The 15,696-nt window shown below is 41.1% G+C and overlaps 1 protein-coding gene across 4 annotated transcripts in view; it reads right to left on the reverse strand.

The window, feature by feature from the left end:
• LOC134349277 (short transient receptor potential channel 7) overlaps positions 1-15,696 on the reverse strand; it is a 138,075-nt gene that overhangs the window by 44,130 nt on the left and 78,249 nt on the right. For all 4 annotated transcript variants that reach the window (XM_063053343.1, XM_063053342.1, XM_063053344.1 and 1 more), the window contains exon 2: positions 8,965-9,147. In XM_063053343.1, coding sequence (XP_062909413.1) covers positions 8,965-9,147 — 183 coding nt within the window. The remainder of the gene's footprint in view (positions 1-8,964; positions 9,148-15,696) is intronic.

The following is a 15,696-nucleotide window of genomic DNA, read 5'->3' on the forward strand; positions in this document are numbered from 1 at the left end:
ATCATCATCTAAATGGGGAGAAGGTTCAAAATCAGTGTTGCAGAGGGGACTTGAAAATCCTCGTGCAAGACTCTCAGAAGGTTAATTTACAGGTTGAGTCTTTGGGAAAGAAGGCAAATGCAGTGTGGCAAATGCAAGGAGAATATAATATAAAAGCAAGGAGATAATGCTGAGCCTTTATAAGACACCAGTCAGGCACACTTGAAGTATCGTCAACAGACTTGGGCCCCACATCTCAGAAAGGATGTATTGCCATTGGAGAGAGTCCAGAGGAGGTTCACAAGGATGATTCCGGGAATGAAGGGGTTAACATATGAGGAGTGATTAGCAGCTTTGGGCCTATACTCACAGGAATTTAGAAGAATGCAGGGGGATCTCATTGAAACTTACTGAATGTTGAAAGGACTAGATAGGGTGGATGTGGAGAGGATGTTTCCTATGGTGGGGGTATCCAGAACTAGAGGGTATAGCCTCAAAACTGAGGGGTGACCTTTTAGAACAAAGGTAAGGAGGAATACTTTTAGCCAGAGAGTAGTGAATCTGTGGAATGCTCTGCCACAGGTGGCAGTGGAGACCAAGTCCGTGAATATATTTAAGGCAGAAGTTGATAGTTTCCTGATCGGTCAGGGCATCAAAGGATATGGCGAGATGACAGGTGTATGGGGTTGATGTGGATCCAGGATCAGCCATGATGGAAAGGCAGAGCAGACTTGATGGGCTGAATGGCCTAATTCTACTCCTATGTTTTATGGTCTTATGGTCTAATTTAATTTAGCATTATAGTCACCACAGAATTCATGGGCCAAAGGGGTTTGTTCCTGTATGGTATTTCTTTATTCTACTTATTCAAGGACAGTGATTTAAAACTGAGATGAGTGGGAACTTCTCAAAGAATGGTGAACATCCGGAATTCTCTGCTCCAGAAAGTTGTAGAGGCCACATTTTTGGGGGGATTTAAAGAAGAAATGGGTAGATTTTTGAAAGATCAGGAAATTGAATGCTGTGGGGGAAACTGGCATAAAAGAGGGGATGAGGCATGAGGAAGATCAGTCATGATCATATTGAATAACAGGGCAAGCCTGAAGGGGATAAATGGCCAACTCATTTAATGCACTGTGTTATATTTCAAGGACTTCCCAATTTTATTGAAAAACTATCACTTCTTTGTTGGGTGAGTCTTCCATTATTTTGGAAATAAGAAAGTTAATGGTGTGTTCTGTAAGAAAATGCTGAATCACAAGAATAAAATCATGTTTATTGAGTCTGACATTTCCTTGCAGAATATTTGGAATACTGTGACTCCCAAAATGGGAACTACTTCATCTTAAAATGACAGGGCAAAAATGTAATCTCTTAGCTTCCTTCAAAATGTTCTTATTCTTTCTAAGTCCAATTTAGTTTGATATCCTCTTGCTGAGTCTGTGACAAAAGCACTAAGGTCACAACACACCGGATGCAAGGACAGATTCAGTCCCCCTGTTATCAGACTCCTGAATGAACCTGTCACAAGCTAAAACAGGAACTCTTGGTCTCCTAGTCAAACTCGTCGTGGCCCCTTGCACTTTCTCTGTAACCGTCACACGATATTCTGCAATCTGAGTTCCTTTTACTTCCTCTGTGAAATTATGTCTGACATGATCTACCTGGATGGCATACAAACACTTTTCACTGCATCTTGGTACACATGACAATAGTAAACCAATCTCAAAACCAATACAAATAAATCATAGCAACACACATAAAAGTTGCTGGTGAACACAGCAGGCCAGGCAGCATCTTTAGGAAGAGGTATAGTCGACGTTTCGGACTGAGACCCTTCGTCAGGACTAACTGAAAGAAGAGCTAGTAAGAGATTTGCACAAATAAATCATATTTTTGTGGTGTAATGTTCAAAAAGAAATGCACAAAATGTCCCGCCAGTTCTGACTTTCATTCTCTCTTTGTGAGTCAACACATCATCTCCAATGAAGACTTTCTGGGTCTTCATAGGAGATAATTCAATAGAGTGTTGATCAATCACAATTTTTTTTCTTTTGCAGCTGATTATCAGCTATGGTTGATAAGATAACATATTTCCAGAAACGTGATAGTGACCATATTCCAGGTTACTCTGGACATTCATGCATAGAGACTGAGACAAGACCGTGCAATTGTAATTTGCTTCATAACCCAAACAATGGGAGTCTAGTTCATGCATTTCAGTGTAGTACAATTTCTAGACCAATGGGTCAAATACATGATTCCTTTATCTGATGAAGGTTCACAGCCTGAAGCAATGGCTCTTTGTTTCTCTCCATAGATGCTGCCTGACCTGCAAAATTTCTCCAAAATTTTGTTTGTGTTACTCTCACTTTCCAGCATCTACTGAATCTTTTACTCTAAGATGTTCTTCAGTTTGATCCAAAACTTAAGACCATAGAACCATAGAAACTACAGCACAGAAACAGGCCCTTTAGCCCTTCTTCACTGTGCCGAACCATTTTCTGCCTAGTCCCACTGACCTGCACACGGACCATATCCCTCCATACACCTCCCATCCATGTATCTGTCCAATTTATTCTTAAATATTAAAAAAGAACCTGCATTTACCACCTCGTCTGGCAGCTCATTCCATACTCCCACCACTCTCTGTGTGAAGAAGCCCCCACTAATGTTCCCTTTAAACTTTTCCCCCTTCACCCTTAACCCATGCCCTCTGGTTTTTTTCTCCCCTTGCCTCAATGGAAAAAGCCTGCTTGCATTCACTCTATCTATACCCATCATAATTTTATATACCTCTATCAAATCTCCCCTCATTCTTCTATGCTCCAGGGAATAAAGTCCCAACCTATTCAACCTTTCTCGGTAACTGAGTTTCTCAAGTCCCGGCAACATCCTTGTAAACCTTCTCTGCACTCTTTCAACCTTATTTATATCCTTCCTGTAATTTGGTGACCAAAACTGAACACAATACTCCAGATTCAGCCTCACCAATGCCTTATACAACCTCATCATAACATTCCAGCTCTTATACTCAATACTTTGATTAATAAAGGCCAATGTACCAAAAGCTCTCTTTACGACCCTATCTACCTGTGACGACACTTTTAGGGAATTTTGTATCTGTATTCCCAGATCCCTCTGTTCCACTGCACTCCTCAGTGCCTTACCATTAACCCTGTATGTTCTACATTGGTTTGTCCTTCCAACGTGCAATACCTCACACTTGTCAGTATTAAACTCCATCTGCCATTTTTCAGCCCATTTTTCCAGCTGGTCCAAGTCCCTCTGCAGGCTCTGAAAACCTTCCTCACTGTCTACTACACCTCCAATCATTGTAACATCAGCAAACTTGCTGATCCAATTTACCACATTATCATCCAGATCATTGATATAGATGACAAATAACAATGGACCCAGCACTGATCCCTGTGGCACACCACTAGTCACAGGCCTCCACTCAGAGAAGCAATTCTCTACCACCACTCTCTGGTTTCTTCCATCGAGCCAATGTCTAATCCAATTTATCACCTCTCCATGTATACCTAGCGACTGAATTTTCCTAACTAACCCCCCATGCGGGACCTTGTCAAAGGCCTTACTGAAGTCCATGTAGACAATATCCACTGCCTTCCCTTCATCCACTTTCCTGGTAACCTCCTCGAAAAACTCCAACAGATTGGTCAAACATGACCTACCACGCACAAAGCCATGTTGACTCTCCCTAATAAGCCCCTGTCTATCCAAATGCTTGTAGATTCTGTCTCTTAGTACTCCCTCCAATAACTTACCTACTACTGACGTTAAACTCACCGGGCTATAATTTCCCAGATTACTTTTCGATCCTTTTATAAACAACAGAACAACATGAGCCACTCTCCAATCCTCCGGCACTTCACCCGTAGACAGCGACATTTTAAATATTTCTGCCAGGGCCCCCGCAATTTCAACACTAGTCTCCTTCAAGGTCCGAGGGAACACTCTGTCAGGTCTTGGGGATTTATCCACTTTAATTTTCCTCAAGACAGCAAGCAACTCCTCCTTTTCAATCTGTACAGTTTCCATGGTCTCACTACTTGATTCCCTCAATTCCATAGATTTCATGCCAGCTTCCTTAGTAAATACAGATGCAAAAAACCTATTTAAGATCTCCCCCATTTCCTTTGGTTCCGCACAAAGCCGACCACTCTGATCTTCAAGAGGACCAATTTTATCCCTTACAATCCTTTTGCTCTTAATATACTTGTAAAAGCTCTTTGGATTATCCTTCACTTTGACTGCCAAGGCAACCTCATGTCTTCTTTTTGCCCTCCTGATTTCTTTCTTAAGTATTTTCTTGCACTTCTTATACTCCCCAAGCACCTGATTTACCCCCGTTTCCTATACATTTCATACAACTCCCTCTTCTTCTTTATCAGAGTTGCAATATCCCTTGAGAACCAAGGTTCCTTATTCCTATTCAATTTGCCTTTAATCCTGACAGGAACATACAAACTCTGCACTCTCAAAATCCAAAATTAGACATCCTTTGATTTTCTAAAAAAAATCATTTAATTTTTTAGGCCATTGATCCGCAAACATAATTTGCATCTGTTAAGTTTTGAATTTATTGCCCCTTTTACTTACCTCCTTCAACATACCGCACATCAGTACTTGAATAAGAGTCAGGTGAGCCTCAGCTGCTGCTCATGCCTCAGCTGCTGTTTGATGCTGTCATTAAGGAACTAGCTTTTAGCGATGCTGGTTCTTTCCCGCACTGTTATGGGAAGCTGCTTCCACTAGAGGGCAAATGGATGGCAGAGTGTTTATGTGGCTCAAGGATTCAGGGTTGCTCCTCCCACAACAAGATGACGCCAGAATGTAAGAGAGTGATTTATTCGTAGGGCAGGAAGAGACAAACAACATGCCAGTTCATTGGATGTGTGGCACTGATATTCAACACTGAACGTAGGTAAGGGTAACAATACAGAGAAGCAGCACAGTCCCAGCTTGGCATTGTACAGAGTAAGTTTATTATCAAAGTACATGTATGTGACCATATACAAGCCTTGAAATTTGTTTTCTTGTGAGCATACTCAGTAAATCCAAGAAGCATCATAGGATCAGTGGAAGACCGCACCCAACAGACAGACAAAAGATCAATGTGCAAAAGACAGCAAACTGGGCAAATGCAGAAGAAAATATATAATAACAATAATAAAAAATACGCAATAATAGCAAGAACATGAGATGAAGAGTCGTTGACAGTGAGCTCATAGGTTGTGGGAACAGTTGACTGATGGAGCAAGCAAAGTTGAGTGAAGTTATCCCCACGGGTTCAAGAAACAGATGGTTGAGGGGTAATAACTGTACCTGAACCTAGTGGTGTGGGTCCTGGTGCTCCCGTACCTTCTTCCTGCTGACAGCAGCGAGAAGAGAGCATGGCCTGGGTGGTGGGGGTCCATGATGATGGATGCTGCTTTCCTGTGACATCGCTCCCTGTAGATGTGCTCAGTGGTGGAGAGGGCTTTACCTGTGGTGGACTGGGCCATATGCACTACTTTTTAAGAGCATTTTCCATTCAAGTGTATTGGTGTTTCCATAACTCGCCATGATGCAACCAGTCAAGATACTCTCCACCACATATCTACTTGTTTGTCAAAGTTTTAGATGTCATGCTGAATCTTTGCAAACTTGTAAAGAAGTAGAGGGGCTGTTATGCTTTCTTTGTAGTTGCCCAAGACAAATCCTCCAAAATGATAACACCAAGGAATTTAAAGCTGCTGACTTTCTCCACCTTCATCTCCTGATGAGGACAGGCTCGTGGACCTCTAGTTTCCTCCTCCTGAAAGCAATAATCAGCTCCTTGGTCTTGCTGAAATTGAGTGAAAGGTTGTTGCTGTGGCAACATTCAGCCAGAATCTCCCTTCTATATGCTGATTTGTCATCACCTTTGATTTGGCCAATGTCAGAGTGTCATCAGCAAGCTTAATTATGACATTGGAGCTGTGCTTAGCCTCACATGCATAAGTATAAAGCTAGTAGAGCAGAGGGCTAAGCACACAGCCTTGTGGTGCACCTGAGCTGATGAAGATTGTGGAGGAGATACAGTTGTAAATCCGAATTCAAGGTCTGCGAGTGAGGAAGTCAAATATCCAGTTGCACAAGGAGGTATTGCAGCCAAGGTTTTCAAGTTTAATTGATTAGTTTTGGGGGGATGATAGTATCGAATGCTGAGCTGTAGTCGATTAAAAGAATATTCTGACGTATGCATCTTTGCTCTCCAGATGTTCCAGTATTGAGTGAAGAGCCAATGAAATGGCATCTGCTGTTGACCTGCTGTGCCAGTAGGCAAATTGGAGCAGATTCAAGTCGCTTCTCAGGCAGGAGTTAATATGTTTCATCACTAACCTCGCAAAGCACTTCATCTCAGTGGATGTAAGTGCTACTGGACGATAGTCATTGAGGTAGGTTACCATGGTCTTCTTATTGAATCCTTCTTGAAGCAGATGGTATCTCAGACTACTGAAGTGACATTAAAGATATCGGTGAACACTCCAGCCAGTTGATCAACACAGGCCTTGAGTACTTGGCCAGGTACCCCATCTAGACCAGATGCTTTCCATGGCTTTTCCCTCCTGAAGGATGCTGTCACATTAGCCTCAGAGACTGAGATTGCAGGGTCAACAAAGGCTTTGGAAGTTTGTGAAGATTCCTCCATGTTTTGATGGTCAACGTAAGCATAGAAGGCATTGAGCTCATGTGGAACTGAAGCCTTGTTGTCACTCTGTCATTTAGTTTCACTCTGTAAGAGGCAATCTAAGACCTGTCACAGCTGTTGAGCATTCTTCAATGATTCAAGTTTAGTCAGGAATTGCCATTTTGCCCATGAGATGGCTTTCCAGAGATTGCATTCGGACCTGTTGTATCTTACTCGGTCACCAGACCTGAATATCACTGATATGGTCCTCAGCAGACTGCAAATCTCATGATTCATCCAGGGCTTCTGGTTGAGGATGATTCTACATGATTTTCTAGGGACACAATCATCCATGACTGTTGTCATAAAGTCCATGAGAACTGTGGTGTATTTATTCAGATCCTCTGATGAGTCCTTTAACACGGCCAGTCCACTGACTCGAAGCAATCTCATAGCCGCTCTTCTGCTTCCCGTGGCCACCTCTTTCTTGTCCTTATGTCTGGACCCTTGATCTTTAACCTTTGCATGTATGCAAATAGGAGATGGGCAGTCAAGTGAGCAGATATCCCAAAATGCATTCTTGGCATGGAACAGTAGGCTGTTCTTACCATAGTACAGCAGTGATCTAGGGTGTTGGGTCCCCTGGTGCTGCAGGTTATATGCTGATACTAACTGGTCAGAGATTGCTTCAAACAAGTCTGATTGAAGTCTCCAACTATGATTTGAAATGTGTCAGGGTGGGCTGTTTGTTGTTTGGTTATGGCAGCATTCAATATTTCAATTGCCTGATTACTGTCAGATTTTGGCATCATATAAACTTTGGTCAGGACCTCAGAGGAAAACTCTCCTGGCAAGTCGTCAGCACTTATTTGTTAGATTTTTCCAGATTGGGGGGAAAACAAGAATACGACAAAACCCCCCGTTCCAAGCACCACATCGAGTTTATTATGCAGCACAGACTCTTCTCTGAACAGAGCCATTTTTTGCCTTCTCTGAATGATCAGTTCAGGCCATCCTAAGTATAGAGAAGCCCTTGGGTCTGATCACCGAAACCAGCATGTTCAGATTGAGCCATGTCTCTGAAACACAGGACATAGCAAATCCTCATTTCCCTCTGATATAACAATCCTGCCCTTAAGTCCACGATCTTGTTCGCCAGAGTATATATTTGCAAGCAAGATGTTGGATAGAGTGAAGTTCATTCCTCTGCGCCTCAGCCTGCCATGGCGAACGACCACGTGATTCCAGGAATGCTCAGCGAATATGGTGATACGTACGAGTCTTGTAGTAATTGAGGATTCAGTCTTTGGGAGTCTGACAACATTTACGTTGACATTAATATGAGACCAGGTGGTTTACTACCTCTCTCTTATCAGGGCAAGGAATAACACTGACTGGATGCAGAATATTCTTGAGGGAAAAAGGAGAGGAGACAGGTGTTGCCACACCTGTCAAAACGAATTGATAGTCAATGGAATAGGGCTGAGGTAGTAAAGTCATAGATAGGGAGGGAACTGAAAAGCAGCACCTCAAGATAGTAATCTCAGTATCGCTCTCAGATCCAGGTGTTAATTAATACAGAATTAATGAGACATGGTAAGTAGATGCTTGGCTGGAGTCAAAGCACAGGACAAAGGACTTAAAATTGTCAGGACTGTGGGAGGAGGGGACTGCTGAAGACAACACAGTCCAGATCTGACCAGATCTTGGACTAGTAGCATACCAGGTAGGTTAACAAGTACTGTGAGATGGATTTAAAGTAATGCAGCAGGGGTCTGCGCACCAAGATCCAGTTTTCAAAAGAAACAACTGGTTTAAAGAATGCTGAAAAATTCAGAGTTAAGAAGGTTAATAATAATAAGGTTAGTCAGCTCTCCCATCAAGTTCACGGCTTGTCATGTAAAAAAGTCAGTATAGAACCCTACATTCCAATTAATGGAGCACTTCAGAGACCAACCTTACCACAGGGACTTCATTCCTTAGAATTACATTTTGTGCATTGATTCCTCAAACAACCTTACCAGAATATAGAGCAAATTCAACATGTTACATCAATAGTACATAATTCAAAATGGTATTAGAAGGTTAAGTGAATTATGTTCCAGGATACAACTACAGAAAACACAAGAGATTCTGCAGATGGTGGAAATCCAGAGGAACGCACATAAAATTTTGGAAGAACTCAGCAGGTCAGGCAGCATCTTTGGAAGTGAATGAACAGTTGACATTTCGGACTGAGACCCTACAACTACAGCATGTAGCAATCATTTCACCTTTTTAACAATTGCAATAAATAAAAGAATTACCTTCTTAACCTCATACTTAATGGCAAGTTTCACTCTGCTCAGAGATGGCCGGTGATGATCTCCCTGAGGCTCGGAATCAACGTCTCCATTTAGAATGGCCTCCACTTCCTCTGTGTCCCGGCACAGGTCTAGTACACCAACAGCAAAATCCTTGCATTGCATAGATAACTTCCTGTAATCATTCTAAACAGAAGAAAATGACACTTGCTGAGAATTACTCCATCTCATTTAAAAGTAGGAACGCTGTTGGAGTGAAGAAAATAAGCTTTTATTATTTGGGTCACTCAATTTTGATGTTAATCAAGTATTAGTTAAATAATAGTTTGTTAATTTATAGAGGGAACCAGGCACAGTTTAACTGATCTTTGGATTCAAGTCTACTTTCATCTTGACTTTCAACGGAGCTTTAGAGGCCAATCCCATTGGAGGGAAAATGGCCACCTTTTTCTCAATATTACACATAAAAAAATAGCCCAGTCCATCTAAAGGTGTACATAGGGAGTGCAAGATCATGACTTAATAATGAACATTTATGGAACAATATCAAGGGCAACACAAGAGGAAAGACTAGCATCTGTATTGTGCCTTTCATAACAACAGAACATGTCCAGTTAAGTATTTTGAGGTGTAGTTGCTGTTATAATGTAGGAAATTGAGCCGGATATTAATGCAAAATCTCACAAGCGGCAGTGTTTCATTTGTTATCATCAACTTCAATAACGCTAGTAGGGGGAAAAAAACTATTGGTCAGGAATAGCTCTCTTTGGCTTATATTTTACTTAGTGTTTCAGAGATACAGCACGGAATAGGCCCTTCAAGCTGCACCACCCAGCGTCCCCGACAACCTCAATTTAACCCTAACCTAGTCACAGAATAATTTACAATGGCCAACTTACCTACCTGGTACATCTTTGGACTGAGAGAGGAAACTGGAGCACCTGGAGAAAACCCACACGTTCCACAGGGAAGATGTACAGAGGCTCTTTGCAGAGGATGCCGGGATTGAGCTCTGACCTCTGATGCCCTGAGCTGTAATAGCATCGCGCTAACTGCTACACTACAGTGGTGCCCTTTGAAATAGAACCTAGTGATCACTTTACATCTACTTTTCGAGGGAGCATGGTGCCTCAGGTGTAAAATCTTCACTGAAAGTTGACTAGCAACAATGCAGTACCATACCTGTAATGCATTAGAATGGCTTAAATTTTGTTGATTTCTGCATACTTAATTTTTATTCCTAACAGTTTGCTGAATAATCTGAATATTCAACAGATTCTTCAAAACTACAAATCATTAATCATTTTAATCTTCATTAAGTAACAAATATTATTTACACCTTTCCTAATGTTTATGTAATGGTGTCAAAGCATACTATTCAAGCATTAACATGCTTTTATGCACACAGAGCTTTATGATGGTGTGCACGACCTATGAATTTTCAGAAACCTTTAATCTGCATGAAAATAACAGTGCTGTGTCTAAACACAATTTTATAATCTGTTCAGCATTCAACTCCATGTAGCTGGATTAATCGCACTGACTTCATTCTGTTGGCTATCAGTGAGTGACAAACATACATCACCAATGTGGACGCAAATATCAGAGTCTGGATGCATATTAGCTTTTCCATGCAAGTGATCAATCAGTCAGAAACATTTCTCCATCCATTTTAAGGGAATATTGATGACCAGTAGTATTGGATGAATGTGGAACGAGATACTGAGGAACGACAAGTTGGTTACAAGTCCCATGCTTGATATTTGTATTCAACTGGCAATCCTGACTACTAAAAGTATTTCTGAATAGAGTTCATATTACTTCCTAGAATGTGGAAAACAAAAGGAAGGTAATGTTATACCAAAAATTGCCCAGTGGTAAGAAACAGTAAAAAGAGCTCGATGTAAACATGTTTATATTATTTAATTATATATACAAGCTACCCAATTACCTTTCTGACATCGATAGCTCTTTAGGTCATCATGACATGCATGTTAGATGCTCCTAGGGAAAGTGGAGATATTGGGAATTTATAGTCATGACTTTGCTCTCATATAAAAATATGGGTGAGCCTGTGGCTTTAAATGAGATTGCAACATGTTGAAAGGCACAAGAAAAGCCTCACACACACTTTTCACTAATTTTCTGGTTCTCATGAGGAACTGGAATGTGCATACAAGGCCAAATGTATAGTGTTACGTGGATCCAAGATTTATCATAAAGAAGCACTGAATTCATGTGTTATTAAGATTGTACTTGGCTCATTAAATACCTATATTTGCAACATGGGTCCAAAGCATTCTTCACCTGATACCTGATTAATGTGGAATGCAGTCGGTCCCTTCACCATTCTAATTTAGAGCAACACACAATAAATGCTGGAGGAACTCAGCTGATGAGGCAACACCCATACAGAGGAATACACAGTCCACATTTCAGATCAAGACCCTTCACCAGAATGGATGCTGCCTAACCTGCTGAGTTCCTCCAGCATTTTGTGCGTGTTGATCTGGATTTCCAGCATCTGCATAGTTTCTTGTGTTTATCATTCTAATCTACCACCTTTCATTTCTTGCTCTTGCTTTCAGTATTGAAGTACTAAAATAGGACAGATGATAGTTTTGCCCTGAACTGCATATATTTAAGCCTCCAGTAGTCCAGTTTGTGGTGGAATACATACATGTAGATTCTGTTAAAATGGTGACTTCTAAAAATTGGGGTGCACCCACTACATTTTGGCACGTAATTATGGGGAGTATAATATCTGGGATATTTGAAAGTTTCTTTTTGTTAAAAAAAAAGTGTCTTCAACCTTCAATTGTGTCAAGTACTTAGAGCATGAATGGTGGAACTTGAGTTTAAAAATGCAAGTGCATTTTCTTATAAAAGCATCTACTCTTGGTGTCAGATAATATTAGCCCGGGTGTAGATTTTCACCTATAAAATGGCAGCAATGTTTTATGTTTCAGAAAAGCCGTAGCAACTCACTTATTGAACACCAAAAACTAAACACAAAAGCTCACCAAAACTCTTTACGTAGTAACATCATCACATCAGACCAGCCTCTTAAAGTGAAAGCCCAACTCAACGTCAGTAGTTGTGAATTATGTACATTTCTCCCAGTTACGTTACCTGCTAGTTGGTAGTATTTTTGTTTACTAAAGGATCAGCCAAGTGCCAGTAGGTCAACGGGGAGTGATTGTTATTCATTAATCTAACGGAAGATGACTATTCATACAGAGGAAAGGGAGGATTCATATCATTGATTATGTGAGGCAGCTTCCACAATGTGCATCACCGAAGGCTGTGCAAAATAATTATTATAAATTTAGCACGTTAGATGTTCTGCCCATCCTCTATTTTTCTATTGATCTGAGGAATCCAGTAAGGGAAGTGAATTAGGATTTCACTCACTGTGCTTTCCTCCATTTTCAAGCCAAACAATTTTCCTCCAAACTGCAACATGAAAAATGAAAGAATGGAAAAAAACACAATGAAAAATGCAACAGTCTTGATCATGTTTTGTGATGGATCAGCATAGATTTTACAACACATCTTTTCTCTCTCATGGTTTGACAAAGTCATGCAGCAGGAATACCACTGGCATCAGAAGTTACTTTTTCAGTAACTATTAGAGTTACTAACTATTATTGAACAGAAAACCTCTTCAGCTAACTAAGACTATTGTATGCTTGAAGTGATCCTCACAAAAGCCAATAAGTTTTGTTAATCTTGATGCTTCCTGGAAAAGGCAATAGAATGAACTTCAATGCAACAGCTACAGGCCTGACAGAGTGTAGAGAGACAAAATAAAGTTAAATGCCATTACTGTTGAGCATAATATTTTACTTATTTGTTTATTTATTGGGGTCCATGCATCTCTAGTGTAATCAGCACTTATTGCACTTCCTGAATTGCCCTCAAGAAGATGGTGGGCAGCTGCCTTGAGTTACTACAGTTCTCCGGTGAAGGAACCCATTGTTTGGCTGGTGGTTAAATCTAGCGATGATGAAGGAGGAAAAAGTTCCTTTCCAATGCATGGTATACAGTTTGGAGGGGTCAAAGACACTGTGCTGTTGAGAATGAATGTTTAGGATAGTAGAGAGGGTCACATAATAAACAGGATACTTAGTCCTTTATAGTGTTGAGCTTTCTGCGTGTTGCCCAAGCTACTGTAATCCAGGCAAGTTGTAGATGATGGAAGACTTTGGTGTCAGGGAAGTAAGTCACTCAACGCTGGATAATAAGCCTCTGATCTGCTGTTGGATTCATAGCTTTTGTGCGGCCAGTCCAGTTGAATATCCAATAGTCAGTGGAGGCTTGCTAGAACATTGATGATTGGAGATTCGACAAAGGTAAAGGCAATGAATATCAATAAAAGCTGGTTAAACTCCTGATGAAGGGTCTCAGCTTAAAACATTGACTGTACTCTTTTCCATAGATGCTGCTTGGCCTGCTGAGTTCCTCCAGCATTTTGTGTATGTGCTGCTTTGGATTTCCAGCATCTGCAGAATTTCTCTTGTTTTAAGCTCCTTGTTGGAGATGGCTATTGCTTGGCTGTATCATTGCATGAATATTACTTGCTACTTATCACAGCACATGCTTGAATATTGTCTATGCACGGACTGCATCCAGCAAGCAGAGACTGCTTCACTTGCTCAGGAGTTACGAAGGGGATTGAACATTATGCAGTCCTCAGTGAACACGTTCACTGCTGAGCTAATGATGAAACAATGTTCATTCATGAAGCATCTGTGGGAGATGGGCAGCAGACTTGAGGAACTTCTATGTTGCTGCCCTAGAGACAGAGATGATTGACATTTAACAATCACAACCATCTTGCTTTGTGTGAGGTCTGACTCCACCACTGTGTTGCTTTCCCTTTGAAACCATTGCAACCTTGATGTTGAAGTATGTTCTTTCTTACTTCACAAGAGAAATTCAGCCCTTTCGTTGATGCTTGGGCCAAGCTACTGACGAGATCTAGGCCCATGGTCCTGGTGTAACCCATACCAGGCATCATTCAGCAGGAAAATAAGTGCCGTTGGATGATACTGTTGACAATAGTTTCCATCAGTTTTCTGAAGATTGAGAGCAGGCTGACATACAACATAATACAGAATTTTTGGCCCAATGAGTCGATGAGTGCCCACCACTTAGCCAGATTCAATATTTCCACTTTTTATGAAATGCACAATTTTCCATATTGTCAGGTTGATGCCATATTGTAACTGTTCTGGAGCAATCTGGCTAGAGGTGCTGCTGATTCTGTCAGTCAGATCTTCTGTACTACAGCTGGGGTGTAGTCTGGTTCCATGGCTTTAGCTGTATCTAATGTTCTTGGTATCATTTGAAGTAAATCAAATTGGCTAAGATCGTGGAGGAATCAGGAAGAAGCAGAACTGCATAAAGCATCCAGCATTTTTGGCTGAACATGGGTTCAAAGTAAGTTTATTATTAAAGTACATATATGTCACCGTATACAACACTGAGATTCATTTTCTTGAGGGTAAAATCCTGGAAACACAATAGAATCAAGGAAAGAGCACACACAAAGGACAACCAACCAATGTGCAAAATGCAACAAATGTACAAATACTAAAGAAAAAAATTAGAAATAAATAAGAAATATATATCAAGAACATGGAAATGATTCAAGCTTGTCCTTCCCATGCAAATGCAGAGCCCCACCATTGATGAGGATGGGTATATTTTTTAGAACAGCAGCCTCCTGTTAACTCCACCAGACACCAGCATCAAATTTTACTCAAAGGATTTAACTCAAACTGTTTCTCTAGTCATCCTTAGTTCAGTTACTTCTGATAAGGCACAAGGTAATGGTAGGTTTACATATTTTAAAGCATTTCTAATATAATAAGGGAAAGAATAAATAACTTAGCCATTGTAGGTGATCTATTGAGCTAGATTTATACTCCATACTTTATAGTCGCCAAACAATTGATACTAGAATGTACAATCATCACAGCGATATTAGATTCTGCGCTTTGCGTTCCCTGGAGTACAAATCGATAGTAAATATTAAAAATTTAAATTATAAATCCTGAATAGGAAATAGAAAAGGGAAAGTAAGGTAGTGCAAAAAAACCGAGAGGTAGGTCCAGATATTTGGAGGGTACGGCCCAGATCCGGGTCAGGATCCCTTCAGCAGTCTTATCACAGTTGGAAAGAAGCTGTTCCCAAATCTGGCCGTTCGACTCTTCAAGCTCCTGAGCCTTCTCCCGGAGGGAAGAGGGACGAAAAGTGTGTTGGCTGGGTGGGTCAGGTCCTTGATTATCCTGGCAGCACTGCTCTGACAGCGTGCGGTGTAAAGTGAGTCCAAGGACGTAAGATTGGTTTGTGTGATGTGCTGGGCTGTGTTCACAATCTTCTGCAGCTTCTTTCGGTCTTGGACAGGACAACTTCCATACCAGGTTGTGATGCACCCCAGAAGAATGCTTTTTAAAAGGTGCATCTATAAAAATTAGTGAGGATTTTAGGGGACAGGCCAAATTTCTTTAGCTTTCTCAGGAAGTAAAGGTGCTGGTGGGCCTTCTTGGCAGTGGACTCTGCTTGGCTGGACCAAGTCAGGTCATTTGTGATATTGACCCCGAGGAACCTAAAGCTTTTGACCTGTTCCACTGGCACACCACCAATGTAAATGGGGTCGTGCGGTCCGCTACTCCTTCTGAAGTCAACAACCAATTCCTTCGTCTTGCTGACGTTGAGGGATAGGTT

The sequence above is a fragment of the Mobula hypostoma genome, chromosome 7 (genome assembly GCF_963921235.1).
Source record: "Mobula hypostoma chromosome 7, sMobHyp1.1, whole genome shotgun sequence".
Taxonomy (NCBI): domain Eukaryota; kingdom Metazoa; phylum Chordata; class Chondrichthyes; order Myliobatiformes; family Myliobatidae; genus Mobula; species Mobula hypostoma.